We start from the raw sequence: 14,380 nt of genomic DNA on the forward strand, positions 1-14,380 counted from the left end.
CCTTTCTTCGCCTTTCCATTGGGAGACTTTCGGTCTTCACTCTTCACGCTGGGATAGTCGGGATCACGGGTTCTACAGTACTTCCTTGCGCTGAGAGATGAACAAGATGGAATGGTGCGGGGAAGAAGCCTCGCATCGCATCGCACACATTATTGAGCCCAGAACAATGTCGTCACCTTTTTGGTTACATCTCCCTATATCGATAGCTGCAGACAAGGTCCGACTGTCTGAGGACTGCAAGCTATGAAACTTCTCGTCTGAAGTCGATCGCCGAACCCGCAAAGAACCACATTAGCGAAGACTGCCGACAACCGTTGCTAACTTATATGTAGAAGCAGAAGCGAATAAGCCGAGCTCGACTCGTGCCACCGCCACAAACACGACCAAGCTGACAACTCACGATCGGATATGTTCGTTCTGGTATCACAGAGGCTCTTGCGATAACATGAGTAGGCCCGATGGCAGACCTTGCTTCACGAATCACGAGGCAGTGCACGGGTGAAGCTGTGCTTCCCATTTCCTGCTTGCTACCACAGACAACCTTGTGGTCTTGCTGCGAGAAAGTCTACTGTTTCACCAGCCAGCCCGATCAGTATGATATCACCATCGGCCGTCTCAGGACCTCAGCAATCGGCAGGACCCCAGCAATCGGCAGGAACGAGCAAGAAGAGAAAGTGGTCCTTCACATCTTACCCGGAACCGCCCAAAGGCTGGAAATAGCTCAAAGAAATTCGATGTGGCAAGAATAGGTGATGACGAAAGTACACGATACCTTGGTCATCGAGATGAACCGCGAGCTCCAAATAGTAGCACTATTGACTGCGATGATGCTCCTGCGGATGCGCACGAGCGTGTTCGCCATGCTAATTCACGCACCGAATGAGACCGTGGACGCACAGGTAGGAAGCGAGCGCCAAATTTCGATACGGCGAGGCAAGTCCCAGCAACGCGATCAGCTTCTTCTGGCACCTTGAGCCATGGCAGATGTGCGCATGCAGAGGACGGGAAGAATGGGTTCTATTGTCCACACAGGCATCATTCCAGCAGTAAGACTAGTGCGCACTCTTCCTTTCTCTCAGAGCTCTCTAATCTTCTATACCCTCCAAGTATGGTACAGGCTCCTCCAAGCTGCGTCCATGGCCTGGTGCCCTAGCGATGGCCCGGAGACGCTTTCCGAGGAGGACACGGACGAGTCTCCTTCTTCATCCAAATACACTCAATACGACCAAGGTCTAATTCTAAAATGCTCATTCTCCTCCGGTCGAGGAAAAGCAGGAACCCCAAAATCCCGTTCCTGAAATTCCGGCAAAAGATAAAATGCCAAAACCTCATTACTAGGTCGATTTCCATGTTCGCTTGCATCACCACCTCTCGCACCCCCATCACCAACCTGATTCATCGCCCAACCATTCCCTAACCAGCCGAGTTGATTCACCTCTCTCCCTTCCCTCCCATCCTCAGCTTCATACTCATACTCGAAGTCCTCCCACCTCGGACTCCTCAACGCCTCAAGACAATGCAAAGTAGATCCAGGCCACAACCCCGTAACTTTGTCCCCTGGAACCCCTCTCCCATCTTTCCGATACCAACTCTTACACTCATCCATAAAAACCGTCCTCTCAAAATACGAATCACAGTACTCCAAAAAATCTCTGACCCGTGCTACCTTCACACTCATACTTTTGATGTTCTCTTTCTGGATTTTGCGAATCGCTTTGATGATGTAGTCGCCCGTACTTTCGATCATCATCGTCAAAGAACCTTCGCCGATTGCTCCGTTCGGTCCTAGCATGAGGAAGTGGTTCGGGAAGGAATCTGTGGCGAGGGAGAGGTAATTCGTTGCGCGTGAGCACCAGTGGTCTTTCAATTTCTTTCCGTGCAAACCACGGATTTCGAAAGGTGGAGCGGCTGATGCGTAGAATCCCGTGGCGCAGACGAGCACGTCTAATTCGTGACTGTTCCCATCTTCCGTCACCACGCCCGTGGGTTCGATGTTTGAGATTTTGTCTCGGACATATGTAACGTTATCTTGAACGAGAGCTTCGAGAAACCCTGGCCCTGGGGTTAAGCGTTTACAGCCCGGTGCAAAGGACGGTTTGAGCCAGTCGAAATACTGTGGTTTTGCGGCGAGCCGTTCTTGCATGATTTTTTCGAAGTACTTTTGGCCTGCGATTTGCATGTTTGTTCCTTTGAGGGTGCTGGCGTGGATGGCGTTGGAGTCTGCTTCGACGAGAATGCGGAAATCTTGCCAGGCTTGCGGATCGGTTTTGAATTTTTGGATTTGTTCGGGTGTGAAATGTGTGCTGTTTCCAAGTCCGACTTGATCGAAGACTGTCTGGCCGAAGGCTGGTGAGATCCAAAAGCGGCCGCGAAGGAAGCAGCTTAGTTGGACTCCGGGCAGTTTTTGAAGGTTTGGTACGCTGAGATCGATGTCAGTAGATGGCTTGATGAGAAGTGTAGGCAACTCACATCTGAATGGCTGAAGAGCCTCCTCCGATAACGCCAATGCGCTTGTTGGTAAAGTCGTACTTCTCGTTCCACGCTGCCGAGTGCATGATTTCTCCTCGGAATGTCTTCAGTCCATCGATATCGGGCCATTGCTTGTCATTCAGAAGACCTCGCGCGTTGACGAGGACGTTGCAGGTGTCTTCAAAGATGCTGCCATCAGGCCTGCGGACATGCACATGCCACTTTCCTTCGTCTTGGTTCCAAGTGCAATCGGTCACAGTATGCTGCAGCTTGATAAATCGATCTGCGCCATATTTCTCTGCTGTACTTCGCAGATATTCTCGAATCTCCCGTGACGGAGCATAGAGCGCAGACCACTCAGGGCTTGGATTGAAAGAGAATTGGTACGAATGAGACGGGACGTCGCAAGCTGCGCCTGGATATCGATTCTCCCACCAAGCGCCTGGTTGACTCATGAGCATCTCTCCCGGTAGTCAGGTCTCAGCATACTTACCACCAACACCGGCATTCTTCTCATAGATGACAAGCTCGCAGTTCCGGATGCGCTCAGGAATTCGAATGCCACAGTAGATACCAGAAAAGCCAGCGCCAATCACTATGACCTTGATCGACCTTTGATTCTCGATGGGTGTGTCGTGGATGGTCCATGGTGTCTCAGCTTTAATGCCATGTGAGTTTGCACCTCCGTTGACATGCTGTCTCACGTCTTCTATGTGGACAGCGCCTTCTTGAGACTTGATTCTGTGCATCACAGTAGCATCTGCATCAGGATCTGCAGCGTTGAGCACATGCTCTGGCAGATTAGGTATTGCTGACATTGTCAGGTTTCAAGTATCGGTTGGAAGAATGTTGAATTTGCAACTCAGGTAATGAAGTGTTCGAATTGTCTGTCAATGTTAAGCCAATATCATATCAACTGCTATTGGTGCCTTGCAAAAGGGCCCGGACTGTTTTTCGCGGGGAACGAGGGCTACTACCTTACACCTCTTCTAATAGCTATACTACTATATCTTACCAAATATACCTATTATACGGTTGGAAATCACTGTATACTATATTAACTTATATACTAAGTCCTCTCGTATATATCTAATACCTATTTTAGTGTTGTTCGTAGCATATCCGCCTAAAAGCCGTATTTTTAGCACCTATTTGCCTAAAGCCGCACCCCCCTCCCTCGATCTATATAGCAGCCAACCTACTACTATAGCTCCACTTACTAAACAAGACGAGAACCTTATTTAATAGGCATTAGACGAGGGTTAGAAGAGCAGAGATATTATATAGTTATTACTCCGCGATAGACGTAGCTCTCGTACTACTATTTAGACTCGAATAACTAGGTAGAATAGGACTGCTACTGTGTTTCTAGTGAAGGGTAGTAGGCCGTATATAATTACGCTAGCTATACGAGACGACCTACTAGACTTCTTAATAATAAGAAGCATATACTAGTTAGAAGAGATGCAGATTATATTGCTAGAAAATTACCAAGAATAGGTGTTACAATCGACTATTAGTCGTTGCTTGTTAAGCAGCGACTTTATATACAAACTACTGTCTCGTACGGCTTTACAAAGAGACCCTATAGTAAGGGCTCTGTTTAAGGCTAAATTATAGTTATTTGCAGCCTTCTAGATTATATGCCTTAACGAGTCTTATGCCTCTAATAAGACTGCACTTAGAAGGCGTAGATAGGCACTAAAAGGTATTCTAGCAAGGGATGTCTAATACCTATACTATTCGCAGCGATATACGGTCCTTCTAGTATATACGATTAATAGCTATCTTCCGGAGCTACTAATCTAGTAAGGCAGCGTTAATAGTTACGACTTTATTGAATTCGTACGCTATCGAATATTGCTACGTTGTACGCTATATCCAGGTCTACGGTTAGTTATATTGCTAGATAACTGTAGCACCTATTTAAGAGCTATTCTAAAGGAGATGTGCTTAGCGAAGGGTATATACCTACTCTTCCTTCCACTATATTCGCCTAACTATAATGCTATTGAACTAAGCTTTAAACACCTTAAGCACTAGATTAAGAAGCACTAGCAAACAATGCCTAAGTATAGATTACCTTACTAGTAAGTAGACTTTTAGGTATACCTAGAACTAGCATATAAACGATAGGGTAACAATATCGACTACTTAGCTTAGTTTAAGCACTGTAAAGTGCTCGAGAAGCTATATAAATATAGTCCGATAATGCCGGCGGAGATGTAGAATAAGAGGCAGTAATCGTAGCATGCGCTAAATTCTAGCTCGATTTGTACGTAGAGTGCTAAGACCTTCTATACTATAGTAAATCAATGCTGTATTCTCTTCTAAAGAACTTCTAACGGTTGCTATTTATATTGTTGCCATCCGCAGTTACTATATAGTCTCCTAGTAGTGTAGAAATTTCGAGGCTTGGTATGTCGGACTAAATCCCGAAATGTCCGACGTTTAGCTGTATCCTATATACTATTACAATAATACCACATTATTATAATTATTATTGCCGGGCATTCGACAATAGGTGCGGCGCTCTTATATAAAAAAACAACGATATAAATCGCATGTATAGTTATAGTGCTATCTATCGGAAAACAAAACTCGCATTATCGGCTAAGCTTAAAGAAGCCGAGGTACGAGTTAGAACAGCAATAGTAGGGTTAAACATTTAGCTATTAAAGATTTAACACCTATATAGCGCTAGAAGTTAACGATATTACATTCAAATCAATCTATTTAAAGTACGCGGTCTATCTATAATATCGCCTCTTATATCTCTAAGTTGTAGAATTAAAATCGGATAGGTAGTAGTAGTAATCTATGTAGCTAGGGTTAGTAAAGCTAGCTTGTTGTTATATCGGCTTTATACCTCTCAATTTCGGCCACTTTAACGCATTATAGCAAAGTCTATAACTCACTTACGAAGCGCCTACCTAATGCCGAAGGCAGGCACTACTCTCGCTAACCTATTCTTATTCTCTTAGCGTCGCAGTTATTGTAGATTCTAGGCATCATCTATAATAGCTTTAGTAATAGCTTCCTGCCTATCCTGCTATATCGGATGCTATTAGAAGAACTAGACTAAGAAGAGAGGTGTCTCGGTATAGTTACCTAATATAGTACTAATATCCGGCGGCACTAGCGAGCTGCGGAGCTGTTGCTATAGCGGAGGCTAGACCTGCTATTAAGGCTGGACCTGCTATTAAGGCTGCAGGGCGCTAATAAGAGCAGGGTTAGCTATTATTAACTGCAATAGTATTAGATTAAACTGTTGTTGCTACTGCTACTACTGTTGCTGTTATTAGAGCAAGGCTATTAGCAGGATAGACTCGCTGCTGCCGCTATTACTAGTCGGTTACTGTCGCTCCGCAGTAAGGGCGCTAACAAGACTGTTAATTGTATACTATTGCTAAGAGGCCTTGTTCTTCGCAGAAGCGGCGGTCTTTGCTTGTATATATTCTTCGTAAGAAGCGACAATCTTGTTAGCAAGCTCTATAGGCATATAATATAGAAGAGCGCTATTAACTCGGACTATATTAGCAAATTCCTTCGCGTGAGAGCCTATTACACTATAATAGATACTACGGCGTTTGTAACAACTAATTCTACGGCCTAACTTCTTGTTGTCGCACTAGTAATCGTTGCATTCAAACTGCTTAAATACAGTCGAGAATACCTCGTCGTCTTTACGGCATTCTTCCTTAGTCTTGTCGTTAGTATTCTTTCGGCTATTCTTAACCTAAGAGGCTAGTTATAGTAACTCTAATAGATTACTGTCAATCTTGACAAACTAGTCACTATTTAGTAGAGTTAATAGTCGATTAGGCATAGCAACGCGCTTATAACTCTTAAGGACTTTAATTATATAGTAAGTGTTAGTATTAGCGCAATAGCGTAAGAACTTAGCTACCTCTTCGTAATAGTCGTCCTCGTAGATAATAGCGTAGAAAGTCTTCGAGCGCTTCGGTATAGATAGCCGTATATAGTAGATAGTAAATACACGGTCTATCTGTTAGTGTAAGCCGAGTCCTTCTACGAATACCTAGGAAGCTACTCTGTCTTCCACCTTCCGTATTAACTGCGCTATTTTATTGTTATACGGCCTCGAGTAGGCATAGTCTATATCGTCGTCTTCTAGCATATTATTAATAGTTATAATGTTATACTATTTGCCGTCTATTCGATACTAAACGACCTATATAAGGTCTGCGCTAAAGGGCTTCTTATTATTAGCTCGTAGCTTCGGTGTTAGTATAGCTTTAGGTATACGCGAAGTCGGTCGGCGTTGCAAGCTAGCTTCTAACTACGATTTCTTAATAACGCTATTAGATGTCGATACAGGCTTAGTAGGAGGTTTATTAGATAGGTCGGCGCTATTATTCTGCCGTTTAGATAATGTTCTACGTGCCTTGTTTTATAGTACTATGCCCTCTGTCGCTTTGCGCTTGCGCGTAGAAGCTAGCTTCGCGCCTGTAGCTAATACCCCCGAAACTAGCTCTTTCTTAATACTCTGTCGTATACTACGCTAACCCCTCTTAACGGGCATACTAGTTCTACGAGGTACGGCTTTTAGTGTAGACTTTGGTGTATCTAACGGTCTCGGCGGAACTATAGCCCTACGAATAGGTTGCTTCTCGATAGCAGGAGGAGGAGGTATCTAAGAAGTCTTCTCTAGATTAGTAGGCACTATTTCCGCCGCTCCTTTCGAGCGTATATACATCGTTATATCTTCTTTACTAGACTCTTTACCTAGCAGTCTATTCTCCTTATCGTTGTCCTCGTTGTCGTCGTTATTAGTGTTAGTATTAGTGTTGTATAAAGACCTAAGCTACTAACTAAATCGCACTCCGTCGTCTTGTGTTTCTAGGTTATTAAATGCCTCGGTAGCTCGTAGACTATATAGCTCTTGCTAGTATACCTACTTATTAAACGGAAGAGTACTAGGTAGATACTGTGTATCTTGTTGTTACTATAGGGATTGGGCCCGAAAATCGCGTGGTTGCGTAAATAGGGGCGGTTTAGGCAGCTAAGAAAACAATATAGGTAGACTGCTTAGAAAATTACTAGTTTCTATAGTGATACTGTCTCTGCTATTAGACTAAGTCTCAGGGATAGTATTATGCTGCATTCTATGCAAAAAACGCGTGCATAAACATATAATAGTCGCGTTAGGTAGTAGGTAGGAGGTAGAGGTAGGTTGGGCTGAACCCAGCTAAAATCAGTCCGGGCCCTTTTGCAAGCTAGAATAAGCGAGATCGCAAAGGCGAAGTCGCGGTACTCAGTTTCTGTCAGTGCCATGGATGAAGAGCGGAACCAGTAATAAGGCCAATTCATTGCTATCATTGCCCGGCTCCTCTGGCCGGGTGGCCGGGCGTTTCCTCTCCTCAGCAAGGCGTGCCCAATTATTATACTTACATCGAGAACGGCATTTCTCACTCCGCATCTGCCGACGTCAACTCTTCTTAACCTCACTCTCCCGTTGCAGCTACATTGTGAAAGAGCCAGACTGCACCGAACCGAGTGGCGATTGTGCGCTCTGCAGAATGACGGCTCGTACACTGCTATTACAGACGGCGTAGGTATAGGCTCGCAAATCATCGTTTGACCCATGTCTTATGACTTTCTCGAAGCTGACGTGTAGCCGATTGAGGCAAGCATGTTCCCGCAGAATATCACCATCATCATGTTGTCCAACGAGGTGGGTCATGATAGAGTTGGAGCTAGCAGGTCCTCAATGTGGGTGGGGCAAATACTGGAGATCTCCCCTCGTCTTTGAACTTTTGAAGTTGGCTGGCTTGCTTTATTATCCAACCGAGACACGTCTGCCGCGACTTTCGAGGCGATGAGATCTGCTCAAGTTGACTTTGGCTGCATTGCGCCCGCTGTAGCTGAAAATGCAGATCGATCATACAAGAAGATTACGGACGTGCATCTCGTCTTGATGGCGTGCTCTGCTGTTTCTGCCAGGAATTTCGAAAGCTGGAGAGAGACATACATGCTGGTGCAGTGAATGGCGAAAAGAGCTGGAAAAGACTTCCACGCTGAGCCGAAAGACAGTATCATTGGGTATCTTCGCCTGATAAAATTCACCTTGTACGCCACGCTGAATTGGAAGGCAAAGAATAATGTCCAGCTCCAATCATGCCCGTGCTTCCTTTGGCAGAATATCAGCGTCCAACTGTCCTGCACCTACGCCTGTATCGGCGCTGTCTCCACTGAGCGTTGCCTGGACAGTGGTCACTGGGGCTGTGGTCGTTCTGCTCGCCGCGGCTGCATTAAGTCTTTGGTCAAGGGCCTTCAAGGCCAGGGCTCGCCGTCTCTCAGCTTCTGCTCGTCTGCCCCCTCCTCCACGGCCATCCATAATGCTTGGCAAGCCGCCTTCGGATCGGGATGCCGCATTCTCGTTGCCCGCTTCAATTGCCTCGTCAGAGAATGGAGTGCATAGTCGTAACTGAACCAGAATAGTATAGATAGTATCGCAGACTGGGGCGAGGAATGGATGTATGGCATCTGGAAAGAATGCCACAAATGCGAAGGTGTCACTCGCATCGCCTTTCATGATAGTCGCATCGCCTCCTGTCGCCGTGCTAGTGATCTCGGATATCCTGAAGAAGCGTAGGTAGATCCAGGAAGTGAAGAAGCCAAACAAGCTGAGCCAAAGCGCGGTGTCAGTGCCAAGCAGAGGGCCGGAAAGCATGTTTGCTAGAACGAAGACGGCAGGAAAGTGCTTGATGCGCATACGAATGACGCCTTTGAAGATTGAGACTGTGTGCTCCGGGACGAGTTGCTTCAGTGAGACGAGAAAGCCAGCCTCCAGTGCGACCAGTCCGTTCAAGGGCGTTGGGCTGCACATGTTAGCAGCATGCCATGCCATGCCACAGAGTTGCACGAAAAGCACATACTATTCAGGAATGTTTCCCACGATCGCGTGCCATGCAGCATATATCAGGAAGGTAATGATGTTGGGTATCATGGTGACAAACAGCACGAACTTTCCAAACTCTTTGCTGCCCCATGCTCGCTCGAGGTATCTCCCACCAAAGAAGATCACGCAGGCACTGATGGCAAGTGATGCAATGTTGTTCTCCACCAATGCGCCAGTCAAAGCTGTCCATGGAAATACTATGCTCTTGGTCGGAACGAAGACGAGATATGGTATGGCCCATTGTGGACTGGATAAATAGTTGCCAACTGTAGTCGCGGAAGGAGTTGAATCAAGGGAGTTCCGCCATTTATTCGTTCGCAACACGGCGTTGAGGGTGGAGAGGGAGACGACGACGAGGAGCAGGGCTCTGGTGAAGGGCGGGAGATTCATGCGAGCCATTGAGTGGCAGGTGTAGTATGCGACAGCGACGCGATCTGTAGGAGACTGTGGGAGGCATGAAAGCGATGGCTAGCCGCTAGCACGGCAGCACAGCATGCAAAAATAAGCTTTGCTGGCTTGGAACTTCTAAGGATGTCCCCGGATCCTCACTTCGACCGTGCACCCTCGCACGCGCTTTGCACTGCAGTCCACTCGGGCTGGGCTGGCGTCCAACTCCGCCAGTCGACGACAGCCCGGCCTCTTGTTTCCATTTGCGCTCTGCTCTGCACTGCTCTGCTCTGCATCCTCGCGCTTCGACTTTGGAGCCACTTTGACCATGGCCGCCGCCGTCTTGCACAGTGACCATGTCAATCTGCTCGTCTTCCGCTATCTCCAGGAATCCGGCTTCGAGTCTGCAGCTGTCGCGTTTGTCAAAGACTGGCACCGACCCTCCATCTTCCGAGATCCCGAACACCTGCCCTTTGCCCACCAAGTCCACCGCAACGAGCTCATCTCTCTCATCCAGACCGGATTATACCATGACGAGCTATCAGAGCGTGTGCGCAAGGCTGGACGGAGGTTTAGGTGGAGTCTAATTGACGCTCGCGCCAGTCTAGAGGGCAGCGAGCGCCACGAATTGCTGGACAATGGCGCCGACACGCGACCTACTTCGAGCGGACGACGGAAAGAACGGCCCTTGATGCGCGATGAATTCCCCACACCTGTACCAAAGCGTCAACGGCGGAGCGAGGGTAGTGAGACGCACGTCAATGGCGACGCTATGGATGTTGATGCGGCTTCCGCCGATGCTGAGGAAGAAGGAGATACTGCCTCGCCTGGCGCTGCCTCAGACGCCGAGATTGTGGAGAGATACGACAGCATGGAAATTGGCACACAGACCGTGACCAAGACTGCGCCTCAGACAAGCACTATATCCTGGACTGTGGACAAGCCTGGCGCCATGGTCACGCAGGCTCTATGGAACCCGAGCTCAAAAGGCAGCGATGGCCAGATGCTGATGACTGTTGGAGACGATTTGTGCCGATTCTATCAGGTTCCCGAGTCTTTGATTGATACTAAGCAGGTATGTCCTTCCGCACCGCTCCGCATCAGCCCTACCCAATGAGGCGTGCAACACACTTCGATTGCGTGAACCTTAAATTCTATGCGGAGTCACCACTGACCATGCTTTTAGTTATCACATGTAGACGAACCCTCATTGCCAGCGGAATCGTCAGTGACCGCTGTTACGTGGCGCCCAGACGGACAAGGCGCCTGCTGTGCCATTGACGGATTTCGAGACCTACCAAGCGGGAACAAATCGGCTTGCCAGTTGCTTCTCGAGCAACGACAGGACGGTGCAAGCGTATCGCTATCCCTAGGCCCACCAACACTGGATCCGCCTGGAGTCATCCTTGCTGTTCGATATAGTCCAAGTGGCGAATATCTGCTAGCTTTGAGGACAGATAGCGCTCGCTCACTAATTCAGGTCTGGAAATCCTCGCACAAGGAGACTGAAGATCTGCAAACATCACGAGAACCTGTCGCGTGGAAATTGTTCGATCACGAGGTTTGTGATGTGGCCTGGACAGAAGACGACGCATTCATTGTTTGTGGCGACAATGGCCTGACATCCTCATATCAAATTGACGCCACTCAGCAAAATGAACATGGGTTGCTTCCTGCGCCCAGCATCACCATGCGAGGCTTAATATCACGCAACTCGAGCATACTGAACGGCAATTCGAGGTGGGAAAGAGTACAGCACGATCGTCGAACTGGTATTGCTGTATTCGCTTCCACAGAAGAGCGGAGACTATGCATCACATCTCGAATCCACGACCACAACTCAGAAGAGGAACTTGGGAGTGAGCTGCCTCTGCCTTCAGACACCAATCTAGAGGCGCTGTCATTCCAGCCATCTGATAAAGCAGACCCCGGCGCATCAAGTCTACTAGCTGCCGCTTTTGATGACGGCTCATGCCACATTTACAGCATAAGCCGCTCTTCATGCCAAGACATTGCCATTCTGACACTGTCCGATCCACCAGCAACAGCTCTTGCTTGGTCGCCTGACGGCTCTCAGCTAGCGATTTCCAATGCTTCAGACGCTGTGCAAATCTGGAGCGCCGAGTCGCTCACGCGCAAAAATGGGCTGCTTCACCCGCCGCGGTCCGTTCTCACATGGCGTGCCGCTTCCGAATCAAATGATGCGCCACGCGACTACGAGGCTGATGAGGAGGATTTCGAGCCAAGCATAAATTGGAGCGCTGATGGCGAGAGCCTTGTGTTCGCTGCCAAGCGACAGGTAAGGCATTTTGACACCACACGCTATGTGACAGCCGCGCTAACATGTTCAGATCTCTGTTGTCCGGTTTACGCCGTCGTTACGGAGCGAGCCCCTCGAGCCTCAGATCAACGGCCATCATGATCCCTGAAATCGATAGCTAGAAATGTACAGAAGATGCATTCATCAGTCCAGTCTTCCGCACATTCCTTCCGTACACTCGAATCGGCTATGCCTGTCACGTCGCGGACCTACTGCTTCGAGTATCGCTCGTGGAGCTAATGGATCTTTTAAGCCCTGAAAAGATCTAGATTCATTTCAAGTCCACATCAGAATAATGATTCGGCGCCTCACTCTGCCTCACAAAAACCCCTGGTTCCATCTCAGCCCAACAAGGCAAACAAAGCGGCGTGAACTCCTCATCCAGTTCGTCCTGCAGAGCTTGTATCGCCACATCTCGACAAATGAATTTCTTGAGTTTCGGTGTGCCATCGGTGGCATCAAGCTCAAAAGTCCTGAACGGTCGCGTGATGAATCGATATGCTGTGAAAAATTCTTGCCAGCAATCTTCTAATTCCGCATGACCGACTCGTTCCTTGTCGCCGAGGATCTTTTGTTGTTCTGATGGATCTGGGGCTAATTTGATGTCTAGAACATCGAGGTGGGGAATCAGAGTTCTGAAGTCGAGGTGTGTTGCGAAGGGGAGGATGGCGGTGTAGATGAAGGATTTCAGGGAGGTAAGGTCGATGGAGCCGGGCGGTTGACCGTGGCGAAGCTGAGTGCTTGGTTTTGGATTGATGACTGGTTTTATGCTGTAGATCAGGGATGGAGGACCGCGTTCGAAGTATTCGTATGTTCCGTAGGCTTTGAGGAAGGAGCCTTCATTCAGACTGAGGTTAGACCAAGGTTGGAGTTTGAGTATGCTGGAGGGTGCGATTGAGGGATATTGGGGTGGGATGTGGTCGAGTTCTGAGGAGTTGAGTGAGGGACGAATCGCGTTTGGGTTGTCGACTTGGAGAGTCAAGAGGTGGAAGTCCATGTCTGAGAAAGCCCATTCGCCGAATAGATCTATGGCGCAATTGGTCAGGATGGCTAGTTCGGGCGGTGGTGCCAGGACTTTGAGTATTTGAGGTTCGATCACTGAATATAGCCGTTGCCAGAGGGTTGCAGCAGCTCTATAACGGTGATCCTGTGTTGCTGCTAGGCGATGGGGGTATCGATCGTTGAAGCCTGGCAGCATGCGATCCGTGAGCAAGACAAAGCTCTCGACGGAAGACAACAGGTTGTTGGTGGCAATGAACGCCAGATAATCTTCCAGAACATGATGGAATCGTTGCGCCCACTGAAGACTTGCTTCGCCGAGTGATCTGCCATCATGTGTCGGAGGATGAATCTTTGCATACTCTGCGACTTCCACAGCGTGCACGGCTTCGTCGAGAGCGCCCTGGGAGGTTGAGGAATTGAAAGAGCCTCGATCTCGCCATTCTGGTCTTGGTGCAATGTCAAGTTTCAATCGAGAGTATTTGAAAAGTAGAGGTAATACGATGCGCCGCCACCGCTTGCAGACTCGCGATGCACTCTTGTATGTGAGGTCGGTCCCCGATGTCAAGCTTAGATTTGGTTCTAGTCTTGCCTTGATGTCGGAAGGTGCTGGCGTTTCCAGTTGATCGAAGATCACTAGCAACAACTCTTCCGGTAGTCTGCTGATCTCGCTTGCAGCCATTTGCGCGGTTCACGAAAGTAATGATGAGGGTGGAAGTCGGATGGATGGATGGCGAGGTGTTGTTCGTGAGGCAGCGGGTCCGGGAAGGCAAGTGGGCCGAGAAAGTCAATTTGTTCCCTTCTTTTTGACGTGCCAATACATACACTGCGATTAAGCGAGATGGCGGACGGCGGTGATCCCTAAAAACGGGATCTAACTAGTCAAAGCTAGCGTACTGCCTAAAGGAATTATCCGTACCTTTAAAAAGTTCACGTCTAACGTTTTCAAGCTAGCTGCCGTCTACGGGGATTACCCCCGTCCGCCATCTCGCTTAATCGCAGTGTATGAGCATTGCAACATTTTCCAGACAGCAGGACCTACGCTGTGACGGTCTTTACCTAGAGTACGAGGCGATGTTCCGCATACTTCAAATGCTGCTGTCATGAGACGCTCTGCCTAAGGCCAGAGATTGTTTTCTGAGAACCGAAAGGCCAAAGACATGGCGCTGTTGGAGATCTGCCGCCGGCGAGCCATCACTGCTAGAACCAAGGAAGGTAATCTTACTCTACCTCGTTGCTGACTGATACATAAACATTGCTTGTCGTCCTGCTTGGGCGTC

The 14,380-nt window shown here is 48.2% G+C and overlaps 4 protein-coding genes across 4 annotated transcripts; 1 reads left to right on the forward strand and 3 right to left on the reverse strand.

The window, feature by feature from the left end:
• Positions 1-1,216: 1,216 nt before the first annotated feature.
• MYCFIDRAFT_62548 (uncharacterized protein) lies at positions 1,217-3,287 on the reverse strand (the record flags this gene model as incomplete). Its single annotated transcript, XM_007922052.1, has 4 exons — positions 1,217-2,420; positions 2,470-2,911; positions 2,963-3,164; positions 3,258-3,287. 4 exons carry the CDS (start codon positions 3,285-3,287, stop codon positions 1,217-1,219), a joined length of 1,878 nt encoding a protein of 625 aa, XP_007920243.1.
• A 5,420-nt stretch (positions 3,288-8,707) lies between these two features.
• Positions 8,708-9,787, reverse strand: MYCFIDRAFT_110607 (uncharacterized protein; the record flags this gene model as incomplete). The annotated part of the gene is made up of 2 exons (XM_007922914.1): positions 8,708-9,314; positions 9,372-9,787. Coding segments are annotated over 2 exons (1,023 nt in total), but the record flags the coding sequence as incomplete, so codon positions are not given.
• A 322-nt stretch (positions 9,788-10,109) lies between these two features.
• On the forward strand, positions 10,110-12,282 carry MYCFIDRAFT_205799 (uncharacterized protein; the record flags this gene model as incomplete). The annotated part of the gene is made up of 3 exons (XM_007922915.1): positions 10,110-10,856; positions 10,886-10,921; positions 10,968-12,282. 3 exons carry the CDS (start codon positions 10,110-10,112, stop codon positions 12,201-12,203), a joined length of 2,019 nt encoding a protein of 672 aa, XP_007921106.1. The 3' UTR covers positions 12,204-12,282.
• On the reverse strand, positions 12,246-14,356 carry MYCFIDRAFT_169553 (uncharacterized protein; the record flags this gene model as incomplete). Its single annotated transcript, XM_007922916.1, has 9 exons — positions 12,246-12,268; positions 12,302-12,356; positions 12,388-13,709; positions 13,738-13,767; positions 13,796-13,961; positions 14,035-14,050; positions 14,075-14,217; positions 14,246-14,297; positions 14,343-14,356. 9 exons carry the CDS (start codon positions 14,354-14,356, stop codon positions 12,246-12,248), a joined length of 1,821 nt encoding a protein of 606 aa, XP_007921107.1.
• Between the last annotated feature and the right edge of the window lie 24 nt (positions 14,357-14,380).

This window comes from Pseudocercospora fijiensis (assembly GCF_000340215.1).
Source record: "Pseudocercospora fijiensis CIRAD86 unplaced genomic scaffold MYCFIscaffold_1, whole genome shotgun sequence".
Taxonomy (NCBI): Eukaryota; Fungi; Ascomycota; class Dothideomycetes; order Mycosphaerellales; family Mycosphaerellaceae; genus Pseudocercospora; species Pseudocercospora fijiensis.